At 41.7% G+C, this 24,935-nt stretch overlaps 2 protein-coding genes and 4 pseudogenes across 4 annotated transcripts in view; 5 read left to right on the top strand and 1 right to left on the bottom strand.

Annotated features, from left to right (window-relative positions):
- LOC127372866 (AT-rich interactive domain-containing protein 5B-like) overlaps positions 1–24,935 on the bottom strand; it is an 88,111-nt gene that overhangs the window by 11,665 nt on the left and 51,511 nt on the right. For all 3 annotated transcript variants that reach the window (XM_051416751.1, XM_051416749.1, XM_051416750.1), the window contains 4 exons: positions 3,326–3,480; positions 2,906–3,149; positions 2,688–2,740; positions 1,919–2,016 (listed from right to left, as the gene is read on the bottom strand). In XM_051416751.1, coding sequence (XP_051272711.1) covers positions 1,919–2,016; positions 2,688–2,740; positions 2,906–3,149; positions 3,326–3,480 — 550 coding nt within the window. The remainder of the gene's footprint in view (positions 1–1,918; positions 2,017–2,687; positions 2,741–2,905; positions 3,150–3,325; positions 3,481–24,935) is intronic.
- LOC127372915 (high choriolytic enzyme 1-like) lies at positions 9,101–10,239 on the top strand (annotated as a pseudogene).
- Positions 12,566–13,704, top strand: LOC127372908 (high choriolytic enzyme 1-like; annotated as a pseudogene).
- On the top strand, positions 16,084–17,169 carry LOC127372907 (high choriolytic enzyme 1-like; annotated as a pseudogene).
- LOC127372906 (high choriolytic enzyme 1-like) lies at positions 19,549–20,633 on the top strand (annotated as a pseudogene).
- On the top strand, positions 23,014–24,097 carry LOC127372904 (high choriolytic enzyme 1-like). The gene has a single exon (XM_051416845.1). It carries the CDS (start codon positions 23,014–23,016, stop codon positions 23,812–23,814), a length of 801 nt encoding a protein of 266 aa, XP_051272805.1. The 3' UTR covers positions 23,815–24,097.

The raw sequence follows: 24,935 nt of genomic DNA, 5'->3' as shown, positions 1-24,935 counted from the left end.
AGCTGCAGCATAGCTCTGCTGCTGTGGGTGGGGAGGGGGACGTGACGCTCCATGGCTCAGCTGCTGATGCTGTATAAGGGGTTGTTGGACAGGGACTGAGGAGGGGAAGGGAGAAAAGTTCTTCAAAGGATTTCAAGATTTCTTCGCCCCCCTGGACCATCACCTTTCCCTTTGTGTAGTAGGTGATGGTGAGCAGGCGGTCATCCTTGTTCATGTGTTTATCCTTACAAATTTTCAATCGGCCTCCTGAGATGATGCCCTCACTGGAGATGTAACGTTAAGGATATTTCTTGCACAGACTTTCCTTCCAGATGTATATGGAGTCTGAAGAATATGAGGTTGTTCTTCTTCCTCACTTCTTTGTGTAGTGCACAGTCCGTGAACAAGACTTCTTTGTTCTCCTGAAGTGTCTTTTCCTTAAACTTCTCCCTGGCTGCTGCACTCTTACAGAGAGCAGGGGATTTAACCTCCCTGCTCTCTGTTCTCTGCTTGGCTGTTTCCATGGCGACCACTTTGTTTGTTTACTAGTGGGCTAACTCTTTACTGTTGTTAGCTTTTTTAGCCTTTAAACACAGTTATTAATGTTATGATTTTTGGTTTGTTCTTTTCTTCTCCTCCTTATCTTCATAAAACCCATCTTCTGTTATCTTATTTAGTCTGGTTCCTCCTTAGAAATGTTCTACACTGTGGCAGGTGGTAGCTTACAGCAGTTGATACACAGCTGCCAGCTAGCTTTTGACAGTCAGCTGGTTGTTTTCATTTAAAAAAATATCCAAAAATGGTATTTTCTTTCTTCTGTTTTGCTGATAAAGTATTTACCTTTTCTTTAGAGTCCTTTTTGAAGAAAATTATGTTTTTTTTTGCAAAATGTTTAGGTCCATGTTTGAGATGAATTCAGGAGCACATTTTTCATGCAGCCTTCTCTCTCTCTCTCTCTCTCTCTCTCTCTCTCTCTCTCATTCTCTCTCTCTCTCTCTCTCACCCCAACTGGTCGAGACAGATGCCCACCCACCTAGAGCCGGAGGATCTGTCCTAGGTTTCTGCCTTTTAACAGGCAGTTTTTCCTTGCCCCCGCCGCCAAGGTCTTGCTCATGGTGGTACTGTTGGGTCTCTGTAAATAATGTTATAAAGAGTTCGGTCTAGACCTGCTCTATTTGAAAAGTGTCCTGAGATAACTTCTGTTATGAATTGGCGCTATACAAATAAAATTGAATTTAATTGAAATTTTGTCATAATTAGCAAATTAATTCTTGAATTATGGCCAAAAACTTGTTTTATGAGGTCACCTTTGACCACTGAAATTTAATCAATTCATCCTTCATTTGAAGGAATTTCCCTTGAGGCGTTCCTGAGACATCATGTTCATGGAAAAAAGACAGATGGATGAGTGGATGGACAAAAAAACATAATGCATCCTGCCATGGCTGTCAGGTGTGGAGGCTTGAAATGTAAAAAGAAAAAGAAATGTCAACTGTCCTAAAGGAAAAACTAGGGAAATTGTTAAATGATAGCTGCTGAAATGATCCCTTGAAGTCTGTCAATCCATTATGGCACTGTACAAGCTTTACCTGAGCCCTCTGGGGTTGGAATACACTTTGAGCCGTTTGGTGTTTTAAGGATGTGCTCGAGTTAAGAGAGGCAGGGTAGAGCTGAAGAGCTGTTTTGAGAGAATCAATTGCTACATGAATAGCTGCACTGAAACAGTTATTTTATTTTTGGCACACTGCGTGGCTTCTGAAACAGCATTAGACTTCATGGCAAAGCTCTGCACTGAGGACAATACAAATGTTCTATGAATATTATGTGAAAATAAAAGTCAGCCAGAACAGCAAATGTAGGAGTACATCTTATTAAAAGAGAGCTCCATTCAGCTGGAAATGTCCTTTAGTGAAATGCACACATTAGTGAACACACTGACCTTTCGTAATGTCGACGTGTGCAGGTTGCAGCGCTGGTGCTGCCTGGGTTTCCTCCCAGTTCGTCATAGACGTTCTTCCACTGCCTACGAGCTGTAATCTACACGACAACAATAAACAGAATGCTACCACTTTCTAATGAGGCAACCTGAATCCAGGGTTTATGAGTTGTAATTGTTGTACCACTATTTATCAACAATTTATTGAGGGATTATTGTAAAAGACATTTATTTGAGTTACAAACATTTAAAACTGCATTATTATCAAACAGGAAGGCATCATTGTAACTGTACAAGCACTGACCAATGTGGGAGTACCTTAAAGCTCTGTTGGTTGCAAAAAGAAGCCTGGTTGCGTTTAATGTAATGACCCAATGACTTGACCTATTAGCTCAGTAAACAGTTTTCTAATGAGTTTATGGTCTCAATGTCTAGTTTCCTTCTTCTTCCATACAGCATGATGTTCATTTATCAAATGACGGTCACATTTAGAGTAAAATAGACCATAAAGCAGGGTATACTTTAGGGCGTGGCTACCTTGTGACTGACAGGTCATTCTCAGTGAGCCCGTCCAGCTCAACGCACCAAACTCAGATCAAACTGTCAAACTAGGCAGTGCTGATCAAATATGGATCCAGGTTACTGCGTTGACTATTTCTCTCCTCAAATCCCGTTTATCTGGAATACGAGATTGTTATGATAGTTTTACACTCGGTTACTACACCTCAGATGATTGCCCCCTGTAAACTAGAAGAAAATCTGTAAACCTCACCAGTTCATATCCTCCCAGCTTCTGTGCAGCTTGAAACATGGTCCAGAGGTTTACTATCACACAGAGACAAAAGGAACAAGACACATATATGAATAAATAATATCCACACAAAGATGTGTTACTATCAGGGATTTCCACATTAACAAGTCTATCTTTTTACTTTGTTTTTAAAGTTCAATTCCAGTTTATTACAACTTGTAATACATGAGGTCTTTTACTCTGTTTGAAGCCCAGGTAGGGGATCCTGTCAATTGGTGTCTTCCTCTCCTTCATATATTTATAGAGAGACACCAGGAAAGCCTGCTCCTCCGCTCTGTACTCCACCCCTCGTCCTCGTCCTCTTCCTCTTCCTCTTCTCTCTTCTGACAGAGCGAGTGTTGTGGTCTGGCTACTGTGATTGATCCTGTTACTGCCATCACTGCTGCCTCTGGGTTTGGATAAGCCTGCTTTGTCTGCTGTTACCTGGAAGAAAAAAAAGTGCAGGACAGAGAAATGAGTGTACATATGTCTCTATCAAAATATGCACAAATTAATCAGAATCAGAATCAGAAATACTTTAATAATCCCAGGGGGAAATTATTTCGTAACGTAAGAATACAATTACTAGTTACTATTCCAGAAAATACTTGAATTTGTACCTTGACTGTGGTTCCTCCTGCTGTTGCGTCAGTCTCTTTGGAAAAAAGTGATTTTTGACAGTGACCTTTAACCTCTAACTCCTTTTGACTTTGAGAGTCACGAAACAAAGAATTGGATAGCTTCTTTTTCCGGGGACGGCCCTTCAGATTGGGAGCTGAGGATAGAGAAAACGACAATAATCAATCAATAATTTGTGTTTAGAAAATTTTAATGTGCTAGCTTATGTTAAAGATTGGCAGTGCAAACTCTGGCAGCAGGTGGCTTAAAATGTTGCTTGTTTGCATGTAAAATATTGAACAGGAGTTGCAAATGACAAAAACAAAACTCCTGATATAAGCCCTTCTACCTTGTGGGAAACTGCAAAGGCTTTTATATGTGGGGCTATTATATCTTATACGTCACCGCAGAAAAGAGATGCCCTTAAGAGACAACTGGCTCTAGAAAAACAATATACAATCTGTAGACTCAATTAAATCAATAGATAATAATGGGGCTAGACACCTCAGATCAGAATAAAAGTACCCCCAGATCTGAAGGATCTATGGTAAAATGGTAAATGGACCTGTACTTGTATAGCGCCTTTCTAGTCTTCCGACCACTCAAAGCGCTTTTACACTACGTGCCACATTCACCCTTTCACACACATTCACTCAGTGATGGCAAAGTCCATCGAACAGAAACTAACTCATTCATACACATTCACACACCAATGCACGGCATCGGGAGCAATTTGGGGTTCAGTATCTTGCTCAATGATACTTCAACATGTGGCACCAGGATCGAACCCACAACCTTCTGATTAAGGAACGACCCGCTCTGCCTCTGAGCCACAGCCGCCCATCTATGGAAACTTAACTTTGCCCCAATCTGCACTTAAGTCAAAAAAGACCTAGAGCGATGGCATAATCTACCACTGTCCTTGATTGGTCAAATCAGTCTCAATGAGATGAATATCCTCCCTCGACTACTGTATCCATTGCAGATGCTCCCTCTGTACTTAACCAGGAAAATCAACCAGGACTTAGAAAGGGCATTTTCATCTTCTCCTCTTGGCGAAACTGGGTGATTCATGTTCTTGTTGACTTATTTAAAGATAATGCTTTACTATCCTTTCAACAGTTACAAGAGATGTTTGATATTCCGAAGCAGCATTTCTTTGGTTATTTGCAAATGAGACATTTTATATATTTTCAGGTTACCTCTTTTTCTGTTAACCTCCCTTATAGTAATGGAGAAAGATTTATACTGGCACGCCAAAATCTAAAACCTATTTTATCATCACTTTATTCACTTCTTCGCTCCTATGACACATATGAATTGCCAAATATTTCTCGTAAATAGGATCCATGTTTACCTGTAAGACTGAGGGAGACTGAGGTCAAGATTCTCCACAGGCTGTATATCACACCTGTTCCCCCGTTCCCTCTCACCTCTGTGCATTAAGTGCCATTCTGATAGGGGGACATATTTCCACTATTTCTAGGACTGTAATCTCCAGATTCTGGACATTTATCTCCAAGGTAATGCAAGGAGATTTCCTTTTTCTTTTGGGCCTTCCCTCCAGGGAATTACATCTCCCTGTATCACACTACAAACTCCTTGAGAAACTAATCTGAAATGCTCGAAAGTGCATCCTGCATTATTGGATCAAAGACTCCTGCCAAATGCTACTCTTTGGTACAGAGAGATTGATAACACTCATGAAAGAGCACAGGCTGTCTGAAAAAGAAAAGAAGACCTATTTCTATTCACACACCGATGCACAGCATCGGGAGCAATTTGGGGTTTAGTATCTTGCTCAAGGATACTTCCACATGTGTGGACCAATACTGTCATTCAGCACAGGTTGTGGCCACCAAAAAGACCTCTCACATCAGGCTTCCCAAATCTGCAGAGGTAAGCGGAGGATGGATATAAAATTAAACTTCAACCCAAAGCTATTAATCTTAGGCATCCTCTTAGGAAATCAAATTCTGAAAAAGAAAATGTTTATAATAAAAGGATCCTTCATTAATAGCCGAACAAACTTACAATCCTATAGTTTGCATCCATAACCCCCAAACATAAAACAATGGCAACAAAAGGTCAATGAAATGATGGAAAAGGTCACCACTAAAATACAACTAAAATAGACATTTTTATGGATATATAGATACTAACCGTCAAAAAAAATAAAAAAATAAAAAATTTAAAACACAGAAAATCGCTAGAACACACAAGGAATCTGACTCTGGTTTTATGTTGCTCTCAATGTACAAACAAACAAATGTACTAAGCATAAATAAACATAAATTATATTAATATATAATCATGTCTAATAATAATTGTTTGTTTAGTATTCTTTTGACTTATATTAGGTGTGTTGTTGTTTTTTGTTTCTTATCCATATGTCTCTATTCCATGAAATTCACATGAAAGACAAGACGTGAATGCAGAGATACTTATTTACTAAATGTTGGAAATATAAATTGTATGGCATAAATAAAAAATAAAAATAACAATAAAAATAACATTTTATGAAAAGGAATCATCCAAAGACAGATTAGAAGCATGGAAAGTCGATATTGGAGAGAATATACCTAAAGAAGACTGGGAAGTGGCATGCTTAAAGGCAAAGCAAAATACAATTATTACAAGATTGAAATTGCTCCAATATAAATGGCTAATGCAAACTTATATCACCCCAGTAAAGCTGAATAAAATCTATCCTAATATTCCAGATATTTTTGTTGTAAGTGTTTAGAGGAAAAAGGAACACTGTTCCACTGTGTTTGGGAATGCTCAAAGGTACAGCTATTTTGGCAGAGTGTGATGGGGGCCATTTCCCAGATGGTGGGTAAGAATGTTCCCCTACAAGCGAACTTTGTATCCTAGGTATATACCCTGAAAATTTGGTCGTCAATTCTAAACAATCAGTGTTGACTGATTTTGGGCTTCTTAACAAGCTAGAAGACTGATCACTCTTTTCTGGAAAAATATACAATTACCCTCTGTAAAGTTGTGGCTGAAGGAGATTGCAACATACCTTGCACTGGAAAGACTTATTGTTAGAGGGAAAAGAAAACAGTTTGTTAAAGTGTGGAAACCTTTTTTGGAATTTTTGGAAGATGAATGGAGAATGTTGCACTAACTTGAAGATCATCACTACTGCTGCTTTTTCAGTTATTTATTTGTTTTTATTTACTTATTATTTAATTTGTTTTTCATGTTTTGATTGTTTTGTTGTATAGTACACTTATACATTATTTTTTATTGCTGTGGTCATTGTTATTTGTTTGTTTTCTATATGTGAAAAACTTAATAAAGTATTGTTTTAAAACAATAAAAATAATGATTTAATGATGATAATGATGTAATGCCCAAATCCAGGATTGCATTCTCCCGTAACCTGCACAATTCAGGAGGCTGATATGACCAATATATTAAGAGTGTGGACAATACAAACTGGATGGAAGGAAATCTTCTCAAACACGAGCAGTTAACATGATTTATGTCGACAAAGAAATGTCTCTTCCATTAAAGCCAATACAAACCATGTACAAACATGATGCAAGATGATGCAGGACATCTTTGGAACAAAAAGTCGTTAATCCTGTTACAGGGTACAATAAATAAAGAAACAGAGATAAATCGACAGATAGATCACAGATCTCTTATCTGGGTGTTTCTTTGAATTCTTAATATGGCGAATGGTAGAGGCATATGTGCTGCTAAAATTTGCATAACCTTCTCTTACTCAACCCAGATTATAATTCACAGAGGACTAAAACCATTGCCAAACAACACACGCGTGGGTGAACATTCTGGGTCGGGACCCATTAGTTTTGTTTTCTTGTACTGTTCACATTGTTAGTTGTTCAAAGTTGATCAAAAAATATCTGACTGCGATGGTTGTAACAAAGAAAAAACAGATATTTGTACCAAACATAATTCTATCTTTGTTCACCAGGAAAAAAATCGGATTAAAGCTCTAATCTGTAACATTTCCACGTTACAATATCTATGAACTACAAAGCTGTGTGCTTACATTACACCAAATGTTTCCGATAATGTTCAAACTCAAAGAAATTTGTCATTTTATTCAGGTAACGCTGTGTTTCACGGGTCGCCTGTCAATGGCATCATATCCCCTTTGTGCCTGCGTCAGCATTGTGGTTGTCTATCAGAAGCTGTCATACATTGACTGTTTATCCAGTCTGAAGCCACATTTTTACCATCGACTCTTTAGATCTTGGTGCATTTTAACTCTAGATTTGAACCGGATGAAGGAGTTCAGTCATCGGACGTCTGGATCTTAAGTTATCAGAGAAACAAGCTGAGCTACTATAGCAGCAGCTCGGCTCGCAGCCCCTCCGGGACGTCCTTTGTCTATCCAACAGTGTGGGACAAGCATAAATTTGTAAGGTTGTGGTCATTTGTTAAGATGATCTAAATGTGTAAGAAAACCTTTGTTCGACAAAGAGAATATTGTGTGCAGTAATACCAAATCACATTTGCTTATTGTCGAACAAACCAGGTTGTCCTAAAAAAAAACTTTTCTTCCATGCAATAATATTTGCAGGGTTAAAGGTTAGGTTAGAAAAAAGGCCTGTTCAGGACTTAGACATACACTGGAGCCGGTGTAACTAGTCTTAGATGCTGCTTACCACTTTATCCCAATATCCCGGACCCAAATGCTGGTTTCTCATTTTCATAAGAGTCAATAAGAAACATTAAAAAGTCAGCTAGGGGTGGAGTTTCCAAACAACTCACAGAGTTAATGTTATTTAGCTAGCTAGCTACAGCTACAGGGTTTTGTCTTTTGGGGTTTTTCGGTCCGTACCCTCTAGTACAGGGGCGCCCAAACTTTTTCTCTTAGAGGGCTACAACTGTGACTTAATGGTGGGCCATGGTGCCAGAAGCAAAGACCTGTTGTATTGTATTGTTAGGATGCAAACTGGTACTAGGATCCCATGTTCCCTTAATTGAGTGACTTCCTGCACATGTCCCTCCCTAAATATTTAAAAACCATTTTGTAGTGCACAAAGGTCCTTTGACCTTCATCAGGTAAAAACCTTTTATCTGAAGACCTAAGGTCGAACCGTCGTGAATCGTTTATAAAGTTTAGTCAAAGTAAAAAGACAGAGTTTGGGAGTCCTCTCTTCCTTTGCCTCTGTATTTTTCCTCCCACACACCTATCATAAAAGAGCGGCATGGAGGGAGCCGGAGATCGTACCGCTGATCTTCCGATTGGTGGACGACCAGTTGTAACTCTAGGGCAAAAAACAGCTACGTATTTGGCAAGTTATAGCTATAATGATAAACTGCTGGTTTTCGAAGAGCGTTTTGTGTCTAAATTGTTTCATGAAACAACAGAGTTGTTTGTCCCACTCAGAGAATTAACGTCACATTTATGTTGCAGACACGATGCAACTATTGGCTTCAATAAATCTATCTTTGAAATTGTAGTTGTGATATGAATTGATTTATCGTTCAGCTCTAGTTATTTCACTTTGCAAAATAAGAAAATAAAAGCCAAAGTTGGTATCACATAGATACCATGAACTCTTTAGCTTGAAGACAATTTAAGATGTCTAGTTAAACATGTCTGACCAAGTAAACTAACTGTTCATCCATCTAACGACCAGAGATAACAAACCATGTTGAAGTAGTAGGTTTGTCTGTGGAGTCCTGCCTGAAGAGGTTTATTTAGGCCTAGCAGTGTGGACCCCAACCCATAATCCTCATGCAGACACACCCGTAGAGGAGAGTATAAAGAGCCTGGACTGAACTCAGTGAGACATCAAACTTCAAGGAGTCTCTCCACAGCTACCAGACCCACCCTGAAGATGACTCCCTCTGTCAGTGTGCTGCTGCTGCTGCTCCTGCTCGGCCTCTCTCAGGCACATCCTCTCACGGAGGAAGGAAGTGTTCCGGATGTCCAAATGGACGAAGACGACACTGTCGACATCACCACCAGGATCCTGACCTCCAACAATGCCACCAATGAGATTCTGCTGGAAGGAGACTTGTTGGCTCCCAGAACCAGAAACGCCATGACGTGCTGGTCCCAGAGCTGTCTGTGGAAGAAAGCCTCCAACGGCCTGGTGATGATCCCCTTCACCATGAGCAGTGAGTTCACCAGCTGGGAAAGGCAGAAGATCGACTACGCCATGAAGGCCTTCCACAGCAGCACCTGCCTCCGTTTCGTCCCCCGTCAGAACGAGTACGACTACATCAGTGTCGAGAACAGAGCCGGATGTTTCTCCGCTCTGGGTAAAACGGGAGGCAGACAGGTCCTCTCTCTCAACAGACAGGGCTGCCTCTACCACGGCATCATCCAGCACGAGATCAACCACGCTCTGGGCTTCCAGCACGAGCAGACCAGGAGCGACCGCGACTACTACGTCAGGATCAACTGGGAGAACATTAACCCGCAGATGGCCTACAACTTCTACAAGCAGGCTACCAACAACCTCAACACTCCCTACGACTACTCCTCCATCATGCACTATGGGAAAACAGCCTTCTCCATCCAGCACGGCAGGGACTCCATCACCCCCCATCCCCAACGCCAACGTGCAGATCGGCCAGAGGCAGGGCATGTCCTACTGGGACATCATGAGGATCAACCTGCTCTACAGCTGCTGATGACAATACTACTGATGCCTGATTGAGAGTTCACTGTTAAGCAAACAAATACGCTTGAAGCACAATGCAACAAATTAACACTTTGCTCCAGCTATCTGTAATTCATCAAAAGCTACTAAAAGTGACGCGATCTATGATACGGATTTCAGCTTCTGTGACTGTATTCTTTCAAAACGTTCAGGCAACTGAATATCGGTCAGAAATGTAAAAACTGTTTGTATTAAAGTCAACACAAAATGAAACCATTACAATAAAGTTGGTTAGCAGCAGTTTGGCAGTTAAACTTTGTGTTTTTAGTGCAGTATGTTGAGTGAGATCATCCACTGGCCTTCATTTTCTTTGTTTCTCCTTGGTTTCTGTCAGCTTTCCTTCCTTCTTTCCTTTCCGTCCACACAGTACCTCTAATTTATTGCGCTCCTTCTTCACAAGGAAATCATTTTCACTCCTATCTGTCGGCAGCTCTGTAATGTCCGTCTGAAGGCTTTTCCCCAACCAAAAAGAACAAAGGTTTAAGAGATGTATAACTGCGTGTTTTTCTGCTCAAAAAATACACCGATGCTAATGCTAGCATGCCTAGCTAAGTAGTTACCTAGTCTTACCTGGAAGTGAGTTAGCACATCATTAGCTACTTTATTATTTTGCAGGGTTAAAGGTTAGGTTAGAAAAAAGGCCTGTTCAGGACTGAGACATACACTGGAGCCGGTGTAACACTAGTCTTGGATGCTGCTTACCGCTATATCCCAGTTTAAGGTAACGTTAGCAGATCAGTACTGCTCTGTATTGGGTTTGGGGAAGTTTAACTGAGATGGCTTTGCTTAAGTTATACATTTGTCCTCGTTCTCAAAGTTTATTCTCATGTAAAAGTGAAACCATGTATTACAATACTTACAATAAAGCATAAATCTAACCTCTGACTTATTCGGTAATGAAATGTATTACGTGTATCTAGACTAAGAGGGAAATAGTTTTAAACTACATTTTTCCTCATGCTTTAGTATAATACTGGAGCTAGATAGTTACCCTCTAATATTAGAGCGATGGTGCTCTTTTATTTCCATGTATTCTAAATGTTTCATCGATTCATGAAGATAATGACCTTTTACCTAGGACCTCTAAGCTTTAGCCTCAGTCTTATTTACATAGTTACATAGTGCAGAGCTGGCATGATATCATGTATGTAGCCCTCTAATGAAGGAATATTTCAGACCCAAATGCTGGTTTCTCATTTTCATAAGAGTCAATAAGAAACATTACAAAGTCAGCTAGGGGTGGAGTTTTCCAAACAACTCACAGAGTTAATGTTATTTAGCTAGCTAGCTACAGCTAAACAAAAGCTGTCAGTGAAAGTGGTCATTTACGTCATTCAAATCAAGTCGTCAACTGAGGATGAAAAGCTTCTTTTGCTTTCCTCTGCCTAAAATCTGAGATCCATTGTTTTAAAACGTACTGTAAGTTTTAAGTGGTCAAATGAACCATTGTCATCATTGTAAACTGCATATGTGCAGTGCTAGACTGGATAGCTTTATGGGCATAGCAACAGTAACTAAGGGGGGTTGGGCTTAGTGAATGGTCAGTTGTTTTGGGGGGTTTTGTCATTTGGGGTTTTTCGGTCCGTACCCTCTAGTACAGGGGTGCCCAAACTTTTTCTCTTAGAGGGCTACAACTGTGACTTAATGGTGGGCCATGGTGCCAGAAGCAAAGACCTGTTGTATTGTATTGTTAGGATGCAAACTGGTACTAGGATCCCATGTTCCCTTAATTGAGTGACTTCCTGCACATGTCCCTCTCCCACCCTGCTCAGATATTGAAAAATAATAATTAGGGATCCTAAATATTTAAAAACCATTTTGTAGTGCACAAAGGTCCTTTGACCTTCATCAGGTAAAAACCTTTTATCTGAAGACCTAAGGTCGAACCGTCGTGCATCGTTTATAAAGTTTAGTCAAAGTAAAAAGACAGAGTTTGGGAGTCCTCTCTTCCTTTGCCTCTGTATTTTTCCTCCCACACAACTATCATAAAAGAGCGGCATGGAGGGAGCCGGAGATCGTACCGCTGATCTTCCGATTAGTGGACGACCAGTTGTAACTCTAGGGCAAAAAACAGCTACGTATTTGGCAAGTTATAGCTATAATGATAAACTGCTGGTTTTCGAAGAGCGTTTTGTGACTAAATTGTTTCATGAAACAACAGAGTTGTTTGTCCCACTCAGAGAATTAACGTCACATTTATGTTGCAGACACGATGCAACTATTGGCTTCAATAAATCTATCTTTGAAATTGTAGTTGTGATATGAATTGATTTATCGTTCAGCTCTAGTTATTTCACTTTGCAAAATAAGAAAATAAAAGCCAAAGTTGGTATCACATAGATACCATGAACTCTTTAGCTTGAAGACAATTTAAGATGTCTAGTTAAACATGTCTGACCAAGTAAACTAACTGTTCATCCATCTAACGACCAGAGATAACAAACCATGTTGAAGTAGTAGGTTTGTCTGTGGAGTCCTGCCTGAAGAGGTTTATTTAGGCCTAGCAGTGTGGACCCCAACCCATAATCCTCATGCAGACACACCCGTAGAGGAGAGTATAAAGAGCCTGGACTGAACTCAGTGAGACATCAAACTTCAAGGAGTCTCTCCACAGCTACCAGACCCACCCTGAAGATGACTCCCTCTGTCAGTGTGCTGCTGCTGCTGCTCCTGCTCGGCCTCTCTCAGGCACATCCTCTCACGGAGGAAGGAAGTGTTCCGGAGGTCCAAATGGACGAAGACGACACTGTCGACATCACCACCAGGATCCTGACCTCCAACAATGCCACCAATGAGATTCTGCTGGAAGGGAGACTTGTTGGCTCCCAGAACCAGAAATGCCATGACGTGCTGGTCCCAGAGCTGTCTGTGGAAGAAAGCCTCCAACGGCCTGGTGATGATCCCCTTCACCATGAGCAGTGAGTTCACCAGCTGGGAAAGGCAGAAGATCGACTACGCCATGAAGGCCTTCCACAGCAGCACCTGCCTCCGTTTCGTCCCCCGTCAGAACGAGTACGACTACATCAGCGTCGAGAACAGAGCCGGATGTTTCTCCGCTCTGGGTAAAACGGGAGGCAGACAGGTCCTCTCTCTCAACAGACAGGGCTGCCTCTACCACGGCATCATCCAGCACGAAATCAACCACGCTCTGGGCTTCCAGCACGAGCAGACCAGGAGCGACCGCGACTACTACGTCAGGATCAACTGGGAGAACATTAACCCGCAGATGGCCTACAACTTCTACAAGCAGGCTACCAACAACCTCAACACTCCCTACGACTACTCCTCCATCATGCACTATGGGAAAACAGCCTTCTCCATCCAGCACGGCAGGGACTCCATCACCCCCATCCCCAACGCCAACGTGCAGATCGGGCAGAGGAAGGGCATGTCCTACTGGGACATCATGAGGATCAACCTGCTCTACGGCTGCTGATGACAATACTACTGATGCCTGATTGAGAGTTCACTGTTAAGCAAACAAATACGCTTGAAGCACAATGCAACAAATTAACACTTTGCTCCAGCTATCTGTAATTCATCAAAAGCTACTAAAAGTGACGCGATCTATGATACGGATTTCAGCTTCTGTGACTGTATTCTTTCAAAACGTTCAGGCAACTGAATATCAGTCAGAAATGTAAAAACTGTTTGTATTAAAGTCAACACAAAATGAAACCATTACAATAAAGTTGGTTAGCAGCAGTTTGGCAGTTAAACTTTGTGTTTTTAGTGCAGTATGTTGAGTGAGATCATCCACTGGCCTTCATTTTCTTTGTTTCTCCTTGGTTTCTGTCAGCTTTCCTTCCTTCTTTCCTTTCCGTCCACACAGTACCTCTAATTTATTGCGCTCCTTCTTCACAAGGAAATCATTTTCACTCCTATCTGTCGGCAGCTCTGTAATGTCCGTCTGAAGGCTTTTCCCCAACCAAAAAGAACAAAGGTTTAAGAGATGTATAACTGCGTGTTTTTCTGCTCAAAAAATACACCGATGCTAATGCTAGCATGCCTAGCTAAGTAGTTACCTAGTCTTACCTGGAAGTGAATTAGCACATCATTAGCTACTTTATTATTTTGCAGGGTTAAAGGTTAGGTTAGAAAAAGGCCTGTTCAGGACTGAGACATACACTGGAGCCGGTGTAACACTAGTCTTGGATGCTGCTTACCGCTATATCCCAGTTTAAGGTAACGTTAGCAGATCAGTACTGCTCTGTATTGGGTTTGGGGAAGTTTAACTGAGATGGCTTTGCTTAAGTTATACATTTGTCCTCGTTCTCAAAGTTTATTCTCATGTAAAAGTGAAACCATGTATTACAATACTTGCAATAAAGCATAAATCTAACCTCTGACTTATTCGGTAATGAAATGTATTACGTGTATCTAGACTAAGAGGGAAATAGTTTTAAACTACATTTTTCCTCATGCTTTAGTATAATACTGGAGCTAGATAGTTACCCTCTAATATTAGAGCGATGGTGCTCTTTGATTTCCATGTATTCTAAATGTTTCATCGATTCATGAAGATAATGACCTTTTACCTAGGACCTCTAAGCTTTAGCCTCAGTCTTATTTACATAGTTACATAGTGCAGAGCTGGCATGATATCATGTATGTAGCCATCTAATGAAGGAATATTTCAGACCCAAATGCTGGTTTCTCATTTTCATAAGAGTCAATAAGAAACATTACAAAGTCAGCTAGGGGTGGAGTTTTCCAAACAACTCACAGAGTTAATGTTATTTAGCTAGCTAGCTACAGCTAAACAAAAGCTGTCAGTGAAAGTGGTCATTTACGTCATTCAAATCAAGTCGTCAACTGAGGATGAAAAGCTTCTTTTGCTTTCCTCTGCCTAAAATCTGAGATCCATTGTTTTAAAACTTACTGTAAGTTTTAAGTGGTCAAATGAACCATTGTCATCATTGTAAACTGCATATGTGCAGTGCTAGACTGGATAGCTTTATGGGCATAGCAACAGTAACTAAGGGGGGTTGGGCTTAGTGAATGGTCAGTTGTTTTGGGGGGTTTTGTCATTTGGGGTTTTTCGGTCCGTACCCTCTAGTACAGGGGTGCCCAAACTTTTTCTCTTAGAGGGCTACAACTGTGACTTAATGGTGGGCCATGGTGCCAGAAGCAAAGACCTGTTGTATTGTATTGTTAGGATGCAAACTGGTACTAGGATCCCATGTTCCCTTAATTGAGTGACTTCCTGCACATGTCCCTCTCCCACCCTGCTCAGATATTGAAAAATAATAATTAGGGATCCTAAATATTTAAAAACCATTTTGTAGTGCACAAAGGTCCTTTGACCTTCATCAGGTAAAAACCTTTTATCTGAAGACCTAAGGTCGAACCGTCGTGCATCGTTTATAAAGTTTAGTCAAAGTAAAAAGACAGAGTTTGGGAGTCCTCTCTTCCTTTGCCTCTGTATTTTTCCTCCCACACACCTATCATAAAAGAGCGGCATGGAGGGAGCCGGAGATCGTACCGCTGATCTTCCGATTAGTGGACGACCAGTTGTAACTCTAGGGCAAAAAACAGCTACGTATTTGGCAAGTTATAGCTATAATGATAAACTGCTGGTTTTCGAAGAGCGTTTTGTGTCTAAATTGTTTCATGAAACAACAGAGTTGTTTGTCCCACTCAGAGAATTAACGTCACATTTATGTTGCAGACACGATGCAACTATTGGCTTCAATAAATCTATCTTTGAAATTGTAGTTGTGATATGAATTGATTTATCGTTCAGCTCTAGTTATTTCACTTTGCAAAATAAGAAAATAAAAGCCAAAGTTGGTATCACATAGATACCATGAACTCTTTAGCTTGAAGACAATTTAAGATGTCTAGTTAAACATGTCTGACCAAGTAAACTAACTGTTCATCCATCTAACGACCAGAGATAACAAACCATGTTGAAGTAGTAGGTTTGTCTGTGGAGTCCTGCCTGAAGAGGTTTATTTAGGCCTAGCAGTGTGGACCCCAACCCATAATCCTCATGCAGACACACCTCTAGAGGAGAGTATAAAGAGCCTGGACTGAACTCAGTGAGACATCAAACTTCAAGGAGTCTCTCCACAGCTACCAGACCCACCCTGAAGATGACTCCCTCTGTCAGTGTGCTGCTGCTGCTGCTCCTGCTCGGCCTCTCTCAGGCACATCCTCTCACGGAGGAAGGAAGTGTTCCGGAGGTCCAAATGGACGAAGACGACACTGTCGACATCACCACCAGGATCCTGACCTCCAACAATGCCACCAATGAGATTCTGCTGGAAGGAGACTTGTTGGCTCCCAGAACCAGAAACGCCATGACGTGCTGGTCCCAGAGCTGTCTGTGGAAGAAAGCCTCCAACGGCCTGGTGATGATCCCCTTCACCATGAGCAGTGAGTTCACCAGCTGGGAAAGGCAGAAGATCGACTACGCCATGAAGGCCTTCCACAGCAGCACCTGCCTCCGTTTCGTCCCCCGTCAGAACGAGTACGACTACATCAGCGTCGAGAACAGAGCCGGATGTTTCTCCGCTCTGGGTAAAACGGGAGGCAGACAGGTCCTCTCTCTCAACAGACAGGGGCTGCCTCTACCACGGCATCATCCAGCACGAGATCAACCACGCTCTGGGCTTCCAGCACGAGCAGACCAGGAGCGACCGCGACTACTACGTCAGGATCAACTGGGAGAACATTAACCCGCAGATGGCCTACAACTTCTACAAGCAGGCTACCAACAACCTCAACACTCCCTACGACTACTCCTCCATCATGCACTATGGGAAAACAGCCTTCTCCATCCAGCACGGCAGGGACTCCATCACCCCCCATCCCCAACGCCAACGTGCAGATCGGCCAGAGGCAGGGCATGTCCTACTGGGACATCATGAGGATCAACCTGCTCTACAGCTGCTGATGACAATACTACTGATGCCTGATTGAGAGTTCACTGTTAAGCAAACAAATACGCTTGAAGCACAATGCAACAAATTAACACTTTGCTCCAGCTATCTGTAATTCATCAAAAGCTACTAAAAGTGACGCGATCTATGATACGGATTTCAGCTTCTGTGACTGTATTCTTTCAAAACGTTCAGGCAACTGAATATCAGTCAGAAATGTAAAAACTGTTTGTATTAAAGTCAACACAAAATGAAACCATTACAATAAAGTTGGTTAGCAGCAGTTTGGCAGTTAAACTTTGTGTTTTTAGTGCAGTATGTTGAGTGAGATCATCCACTGGCCTTCATTTTCTTTGTTTCTCCTTGGTTTCTGTCAGCTTTCCTTCCTTCTTTCCTTTCCGTCCACACAGTACCTCTAATTTATTGCGCTCCTTCTTCACAAGGAAATCATTTTCACTCCTATCTGTCGGCAGCTCTGTAATGTCCGTCTGAAGGCTTTTCCCCAACCAAAAAGAACAAAGGTTTAAGAGATGTATAACTGCGTGTTTTTCTGCTCAAAAAATACACCGATGCTAATGTTAGCATGCCTGGCTAAGTAGTTACCTAGTCTTACCTGCAAGTGAGTTAGCACATCATTAGCTACTTTATTATTTTGCAGGGTTAAAGGTTAGGTTAGAAAAAGGCCTGTTCAGGACTGAGACATACACTGGAGCCGGTGTAACACTAGTCTTGGATGCTGCTTACCGCTATATCCCAGTTTAAGGTAACGTTAGCAGATCAGTACTGCTCTGTATTGGGTTTGGGGAAGTTTAACTGAGATGGCTTTGCTTAAGTTATACATTTGTCCTCGTTCTCAAAGTTTATTCTCATGTAAAAGTGAAACCATGTATTACAATACTTACAATAAAGCATAAATCTAACCTCTGACTTATTCGGTAATGAAATGTATTACGTGTATCTAGACTAAGAGGGAAATAGTTTTAAACTACATTTTTCCTCATGCTTTAGTATAATACTGGAGCTAGATAGTTACCCTCTAATATTAGAGCGATGGTGCTCTTTTATTTCCATGTATTCTAAATGTTTCATCGATTCATGAAGATAATGACCTTTTACCTAGGACCTCTAAGCTTTAGTCTCAGTCTTATTTACATAGTTACATAGTGCAGAGCTGGCATGATATCATGTATGTAGCCATCTAATGAAGGAATATTTTAGACCCAAATGCTGGTTTCTCATTTTCATAAGAGTCAATAAGAAACATTACAAAGTCAGCTAGGGGTGGAGTTTTCCAAACAACTCACAGAGTTAATGTTATTTAGCTAGCTAGCTACAGCTAAACAAAAGCTGTCAGTGAAAGTGGTCATTTACGTCATTCAAATCAAGTCGTCAACTGAGGATGAAAAGCTTCTTTTGCTTTCCTCTGCCTAAAATCTGAGATCCATTGTTTTAAAACTTACTGTAAGTTTTAAGTGGTCAAATGAACCATTGTCATCATTGTAAACTGCATATGTGCAGTGCTAGACTGGATAGCTTTATGGGCATAGCAACAGTAACTAAGGGGGGTTGGGCTTAGTGAATGGTCAGTTGTTTTGGGGGGTTTTGTCTTTTGGGGTTTTTCGGTCCGTACCCTCTAGTACAGGGGTGCCCAAACTTTTTCTCTTAGAGGGCTACAACTGTGACTTAATGGTGGGCCATGGTGCCAGAAGCAAAGACCTGTTGTATTGTATTGTTAGGATGCAAACTGGTACTAGGATCCCATGTTCCCTTAATTGAGTGACTTCCTGCACATGTCCCTCTCCCACCGTGCTCAGATATTGAAAAATAATAATTAGGGATCCTAAATATTTAAAAACCATTTTGTAGTGCACAAAGGTCCTTTGACCTTCATCAGGTAAAAACCTTTTATCTGAAGACCTAAGGTCGAACCGTCGTGCATCGTTTATAAAGTTTAGTCAAAGTAAAAAGACAGAGTTTGGGAGTCCTCTCTTCCTTTGCCTCTGTATTTTTCCTCCCACACACCTATCATAAAAGAGCGGCATGGAGGGAGCCGGAGATCGTACCGCTGATCTTCCGATTAGTGGACGACCAGTTGTAACTCTAGGGCAAAAAACAGCTACGTATTTGGCAAGTTATAGCTATAATGATAAACTGCTGGTTTTCGAAGAGCGTTTTGTGTCTAAATTGTTTCATGAAACAACAGAGTTGTTTGTCCCACTCAGAGAATTAACGTCACGTTTATGTTGCAGACACGATGCAACTATTGGCTTCAATAAATCTATCTTTGAAATTGTAGTTGTGATATGAATTGATTTATCGTTCAGCTCTAGTTATTTCACTTTGCAAAATAAGAAAATAAAAGCCAAAGTTGGTATCACATAGATACCATGAACTCTTTAGCTTGAAGACAATTTAAGATGTCTAGTTAAACATGTCTGACCAAGTAAACTAACTGTTCATCCATCTAACGACCAGAGATAACAAACCATGTTGAAGTAGTAGGTTTGTCTGTGGAGTCCTGCCTGAAGAGGTTTATTTAGGCCTAGCAGTGTGGACCCCAACCCATAATCCTCATGCAGACACACCTCTAGAGGAGAGTATAAAGAGCCTGGACTGAACTCAGTGAGACATCAAACTTCAAGGAGTCTCTCCACAGCTACCAGACCCACCCTGAAGATGACTCCCTCTGTCAGTGTGCTGCTGCTGCTGCTCCTGCTCGGCCTCTCTCAGGCACATCCTCTCACGGAGGAAGGAAGTGTTCCGGAGGTCCAAATGGACGAAGACGACACTGTCGACATCACCACCAGGATCCTGACCTCCAACAATGCCACCAATGAGATTCTGCTGGAAGGAGACTTGTTGGCTCCCAGAACCAGAAACGCCATGACGTGCTGGTCCCAGAGCTGTCTGTGGAAGAAAGCCTCCAACGGCCTGGTGATGATCCCCTTCACCATGAGCAGTGAGTTCACCAGCTGGGAAAGGCAGAAGATCGACTACGCCATGAAGGCCTTCCACAGCAGCACCTGCCTCCGTTTCGTCCCCCGTCAGAACGAGTACGACTACATCAGCGTCGAGAACAGAGCCGGATGTTTCTCCGCTCTGGGTAAAACGGGAGGCAGACAGGTCCTCTCTCTCAACAGACAGGGCTGCCTCTACCACGGCATCATCCAGCACGAGATCAACCACGCTCTGGGCTTCCAGCACGAGCAGACCAGGAGCGACCGCGACTACTACGTCAGGATCAACTGGGAGAACATCAACCCGCAGATGGCCTACAACTTCTACAAGCAGGCTACCAACAACCTCAACACTCCCTACGACTACTCCTCCATCATGCACTATGGGAAAACAGCCTTCTCCATCCAGCACGGCAGGGACTCCATCACCCCCCATCCCCAACGCCAACGTGCAGATCGGCCAGAGGCAGGGCATGTCCTACTGGGATATCATGAGGATCAACCTGCTCTACAGCTGCTGATGACAATACTACTGATGCCTGATTGAGAGTTCACTGTTAAGCAAACAAATACGCTTGAAGCACAATGCAACAAATTAACACTTTGCTCCAGCTATCTGTAATTCATCAAAAGCTACTAAAAGTGACGCGATCTATGATACGGATTTCAGCTTCTGTGACTGTATTCTTTCAAAACGTTCAGGCAACTGAATATCAGTCAGAAATGTAAAAACTGTTTGTATTAAAGTCAACACAAAATGAAACCATTACAATAAAGTTGGTTAGCAGCAGTTTGGCAGTTAAACTTTGTGTTTTTAGTGCAGTATGTTGAGTGAGATCATCCACTGGCCTTCATTTTCTTTGTTTCTCCTTGGTTTCTGTCAGCTTTCCTTCCTTCTTTCCTTTCCGTCCACACAGTACCTCTAATTTATTGCGCTCCTTCTTCACAAGGAAATCATTTTCACTCCTATCTGTCGGCAGCTCTGTAATGTCCGTCTGAAGGCTTTTCCCCAACCAAAAAGAACAAAGGTTTAAGAGATGTATAACTGCGTGTTTTTCTGCTCAAAAAATACACCGATGCTAATGTTAGCATGCCTGGCTAAGTAGTTACCTAGTCTTACCTGCAAGTGAGTTAGCACATCATTAGCTACTTTATTATTTTGCAGGGTTAAAGGTTAGGTTAGAAAAAGGCCTGTTCAGGACTGAGACATACACTGGAGCCGGTGTAACACTAGTCTTGGATGCTGCTTACCGCTATATCCCAGTTTAAGGTAACGTTAGCAGATCAGTACTGCTCTGTATTGGGTTTGGGGAAGTTTAACTGAGATGGCTTTGCTTAAGTTATACATTTGTCCTCGTTCTCAAAGTTTATTCTCATGTAAAAGTGAAACCATGTATTACAATACTTACAATAAAGCATAAATCTAACCTCTGACTTATTCGGTAATGAAATGTATTACGTGTATCTAGACTAAGAGGGAAATAGTTTTAAACTACATTTTTCCTCATGCTTTAGTATAATACTGGAGCTAGATAGTTACCCTCTAATATTAGAGCGATGGTGCTCTTTTATTTCCATGTATTCTAAATGTTTCATCGATTCATGAAGATAATGACCTTTTACCTAGGACCTCTAAGCTTTAGTCTCAGTCTTATTTACATAGTTACATAGTGCAGAGCTGGCATGATATCATGTATGTAGCCATCTAATGAAGGAATATTTTAGACCCAAATGCTGGTTTCTCATTTTCATAAGAGTCAATAAGAAACATTACAAAGTCAGCTAGGGGTGGAGTTTTCCAAACAACTCACAGAGTTAATGTTATTTAGCTAGCTAGCTACAGCTAAACAAAAGCTGTCAGTGAAAGTGGTCATTTACGTCATTCAAATCAAGTCGTCAACTGAGGATGAAAAGCTTCTTTTGCTTTCCTCTGCCTAAAATCTGAGATCCATTGTTTTAAAACTTACTGTAAGTTTTAAGTGGTCAAATGAACCATTGTCATCATTGTAAACTGCATATGTGCAGTGCTAGACTGGATAGCTTTATGGGCATAGCAACAGTAACTAAGGGGGGGTTGGGCTTAGTGAATGGTCAGTTGTTTTGGGGGGTTTTGTCTTTTGGGGTTTTTCGGTCCGTACCCTCTAGTACAGGGGTGCCCAAACTTTTTCTCTTAGAGGGCTACAACTGTGACTTAATGGTGGGCCATGGTGCCAGAAGCAAAGACCTGTTGTATTGTATTGTTAGGATGCAAACTGGTACTAGGATCCCATGTTCCCTTAATTGAGTGACTTCCTGCACATGTCCCTCTCCCACCGTGCTCAGATATTGAAAAATAATAATTAGGGATCCTAAATATTTAAAAACCATTTTGTAGTGCACAAAGGTCCTTTGACCTTCATCAGGTAAAAACCTTTTATCTGAAGACCTAAGGTCGAACCGTCGTGCATCGTTTATAAAGTTTAGTCAAAGTAAAAAGACAGAGTTTGGGAGTCCTCTCTTCCTTTGCCTCTGTATTTTTCCTCCCACACACCTATCATAAAAGAGCGGCATGGAGGGAGCCGGAGATCGTACCGCTGATCTTCCGATTAGTGGACGACCAGTTGTAACTCTAGGGCAAAAAACAGCTACGTATTTGGCAAGTTATAGCTATAATGATAAACTGCTGGTTTTCGAAGAGCGTTTTGTGTCTAAATTGTTTCATGAAACAACAGAGTTGTTTGTCCCACTCAGAGAATTAACGTCACATTTATGTTGCAGACACGATGCAACTATTGGCTTCAATAAATCTATCTTTGAAATTGTAGTTGTGATATGAATTGATTTATCGTTCAGCTCTAGTTATTTCACTTTGCAAAATAAGAAAATAAAAGCCAAAGTTGGTATCACATAGATACCATGAACTCTTTAGCTTGAAGACAATTTAAGATGTCTAGTTAAACATGTCCGACCAAGTAAACTAACTGTTCATCCATCTAACGACCAGAGATAACAAACCATGTTGAAGTAGTAGGTTTGTCTGTGGAGTCCTGCCTGAAGAGGTTTATTTAGGCCTAGCAGTGTGGACCCCAACCCATAATCCTCATGCAGACACACCTCTAGAGGAGAGTATAAAGAGCCTGGACTGAACTCAGTGAGACATCAAACTTCAAGGAGTCTCTCCACAGCTACCAGACCCACCCTGAAGATGACTCCCTCTGTCAGTGTGCTGCTGCTGCTGCTCCTGCTCGGCCTCTCTCAGGCACATCCTCTCACGGAGGAAGGAAGTGTTCCGGAGGTCCAAATGGACGAAGACGACACTGTCGACATCACCACCAGGATCCTGACCTCCAACAATGCCACCAATGAGATTCTGCTGGAAGGAGACTTGTTGGCTCCCAGAACCAGAAACGCCATGACGTGCTGGTCCCAGAGCTGTCTGTGGAAGAAAGCCTCCAACGGCCTGGTGATGATCCCCTTCACCATGAGCAGTGAGTTCACCAGCTGGGAAAGGCAGAAGATCGACTACGCCATGAAGGCCTTCCACAGCAGCACCTGCCTCCGTTTCGTCCCCCGTCAGAACGAGTACGACTACATCAGCGTCGAGAACAGAGCCGGATGTTTCTCCGCTCTGGGTAAAACGGGAGGCAGACAGGTCCTCTCTCTCAACAGACAGGGCTGCCTCTACCACGGCATCATCCAGCACGAGATCAACCACGCTCTGGGCTTCCAGCACGAGCAGACCAGGAGCGACCGCGACTACTACGTCAGGATCAACTGGGAGAACATTAACCCGCAGATGGCCTACAACTTCTACAAGCAGGCTACCAACAACCTCAACACTCCCTACGACTACTCCTCCATCATGCACTATGGGAAAACAGCCTTCTCCATCCAGCACGGCAGGGACTCCATCACCCCCATCCCCAACGCCAACGTGCAGATCGGCCAGAGGCAGGGCATGTCCTACTGGGACATCATGAGGATCAACCTGCTCTACAGCTGCTGATGACAATACTACTGATGCCTGATTGAGAGTTCACTGTTAAGCAAACAAATACGCTTGAAGCACAATGCAACAAATTAACACTTTGCTCCAGCTATCTGTAATTCATCAAAAGCTACTAAAAGTGATGCGATCTATGATACGGATTTCAGCTTCTGTGACTGTATTCTTTCAAAACGTTCAGGCAACTGAATATCAGTCAGAAATGTAAAAACTGTTTGTATTAAAGTCAACACAAAATGAAACCATTACAATAAAGTTGGTTAGCAGCAGTTTGGCAGTTAAACTTTGTGTTTTTAGTGCAGTATGTTGAGTGAGATCATCCACTGGCCTTCATTTTCTTTGTTTCTCCTTGGTTTCTGTCAGCTTTCCTTCCTTCTTTCCTTTCCGTCCACACAGTACCTCTAATTTATTGCGCTCCTTCTTCACAAGGAAATCATTTTCACTCCTATCTGTCGGCAGCTCTGTAATGTCCGTCTGAAGGCTTTTCCCCAACCAAAAAGAACAAAGGTTTAAGAGATGTATAACTGCGTGTTTTTCTGCTCAAAAAATACACCGATGCTAATGTTAGCATGCCTGGCTAAGTAGTTACCTAGTCTTACCTGCAAGTGAGTTAGCACATCATTAGCTACTTTATTATTTTGCAGGGTTAAAGGTTAGGTTAGAAAAAGGCCTGTTCAGGACTGAGACATACACTGGAGCCGGTGTAACACTAGTCTTGGATGCTGCTTACCGCTATATCCCAGTTTAAGGTAACGTTAGCAGATCAGTACTGCTCTGTATTGGGTTTGGGGAAGTTTAACTGAGATGGCTTTGCTTAAGTTATACATTTGTCCTCGTTCTCAAAGTTTATTCTCATGTAAAAGTGAAACCATGTATTACAATACTTACAATAAAGCATAAATCTAACCTCTGACTTATTCGGTAATGAAATGTATTACGTGTATCTAGACTAAGAGGGAAATAGTTTTAAACTACATTTTTCCTCATGCTTTAGTATAATACTGGAGCTAGATAGTTACCCTCTAATATTAGAGCGATGGTGCTCTTTTATTTCCATGTATTCTAAATGTTTCATCGATTCATGAAGATAATGACCTTTTACCTAGGACCTCTAAGCTTTA

Source organism: Dicentrarchus labrax, unplaced genomic scaffold (assembly GCF_905237075.1).
Source record: "Dicentrarchus labrax unplaced genomic scaffold, dlabrax2021, whole genome shotgun sequence".
NCBI lineage: Eukaryota > Metazoa > Chordata > Actinopteri > Moronidae > Dicentrarchus > Dicentrarchus labrax.
The sequence above is the reverse complement of the archived record's forward strand: the minus strand, read 5'-3'. Positions and strand labels throughout refer to the sequence as shown.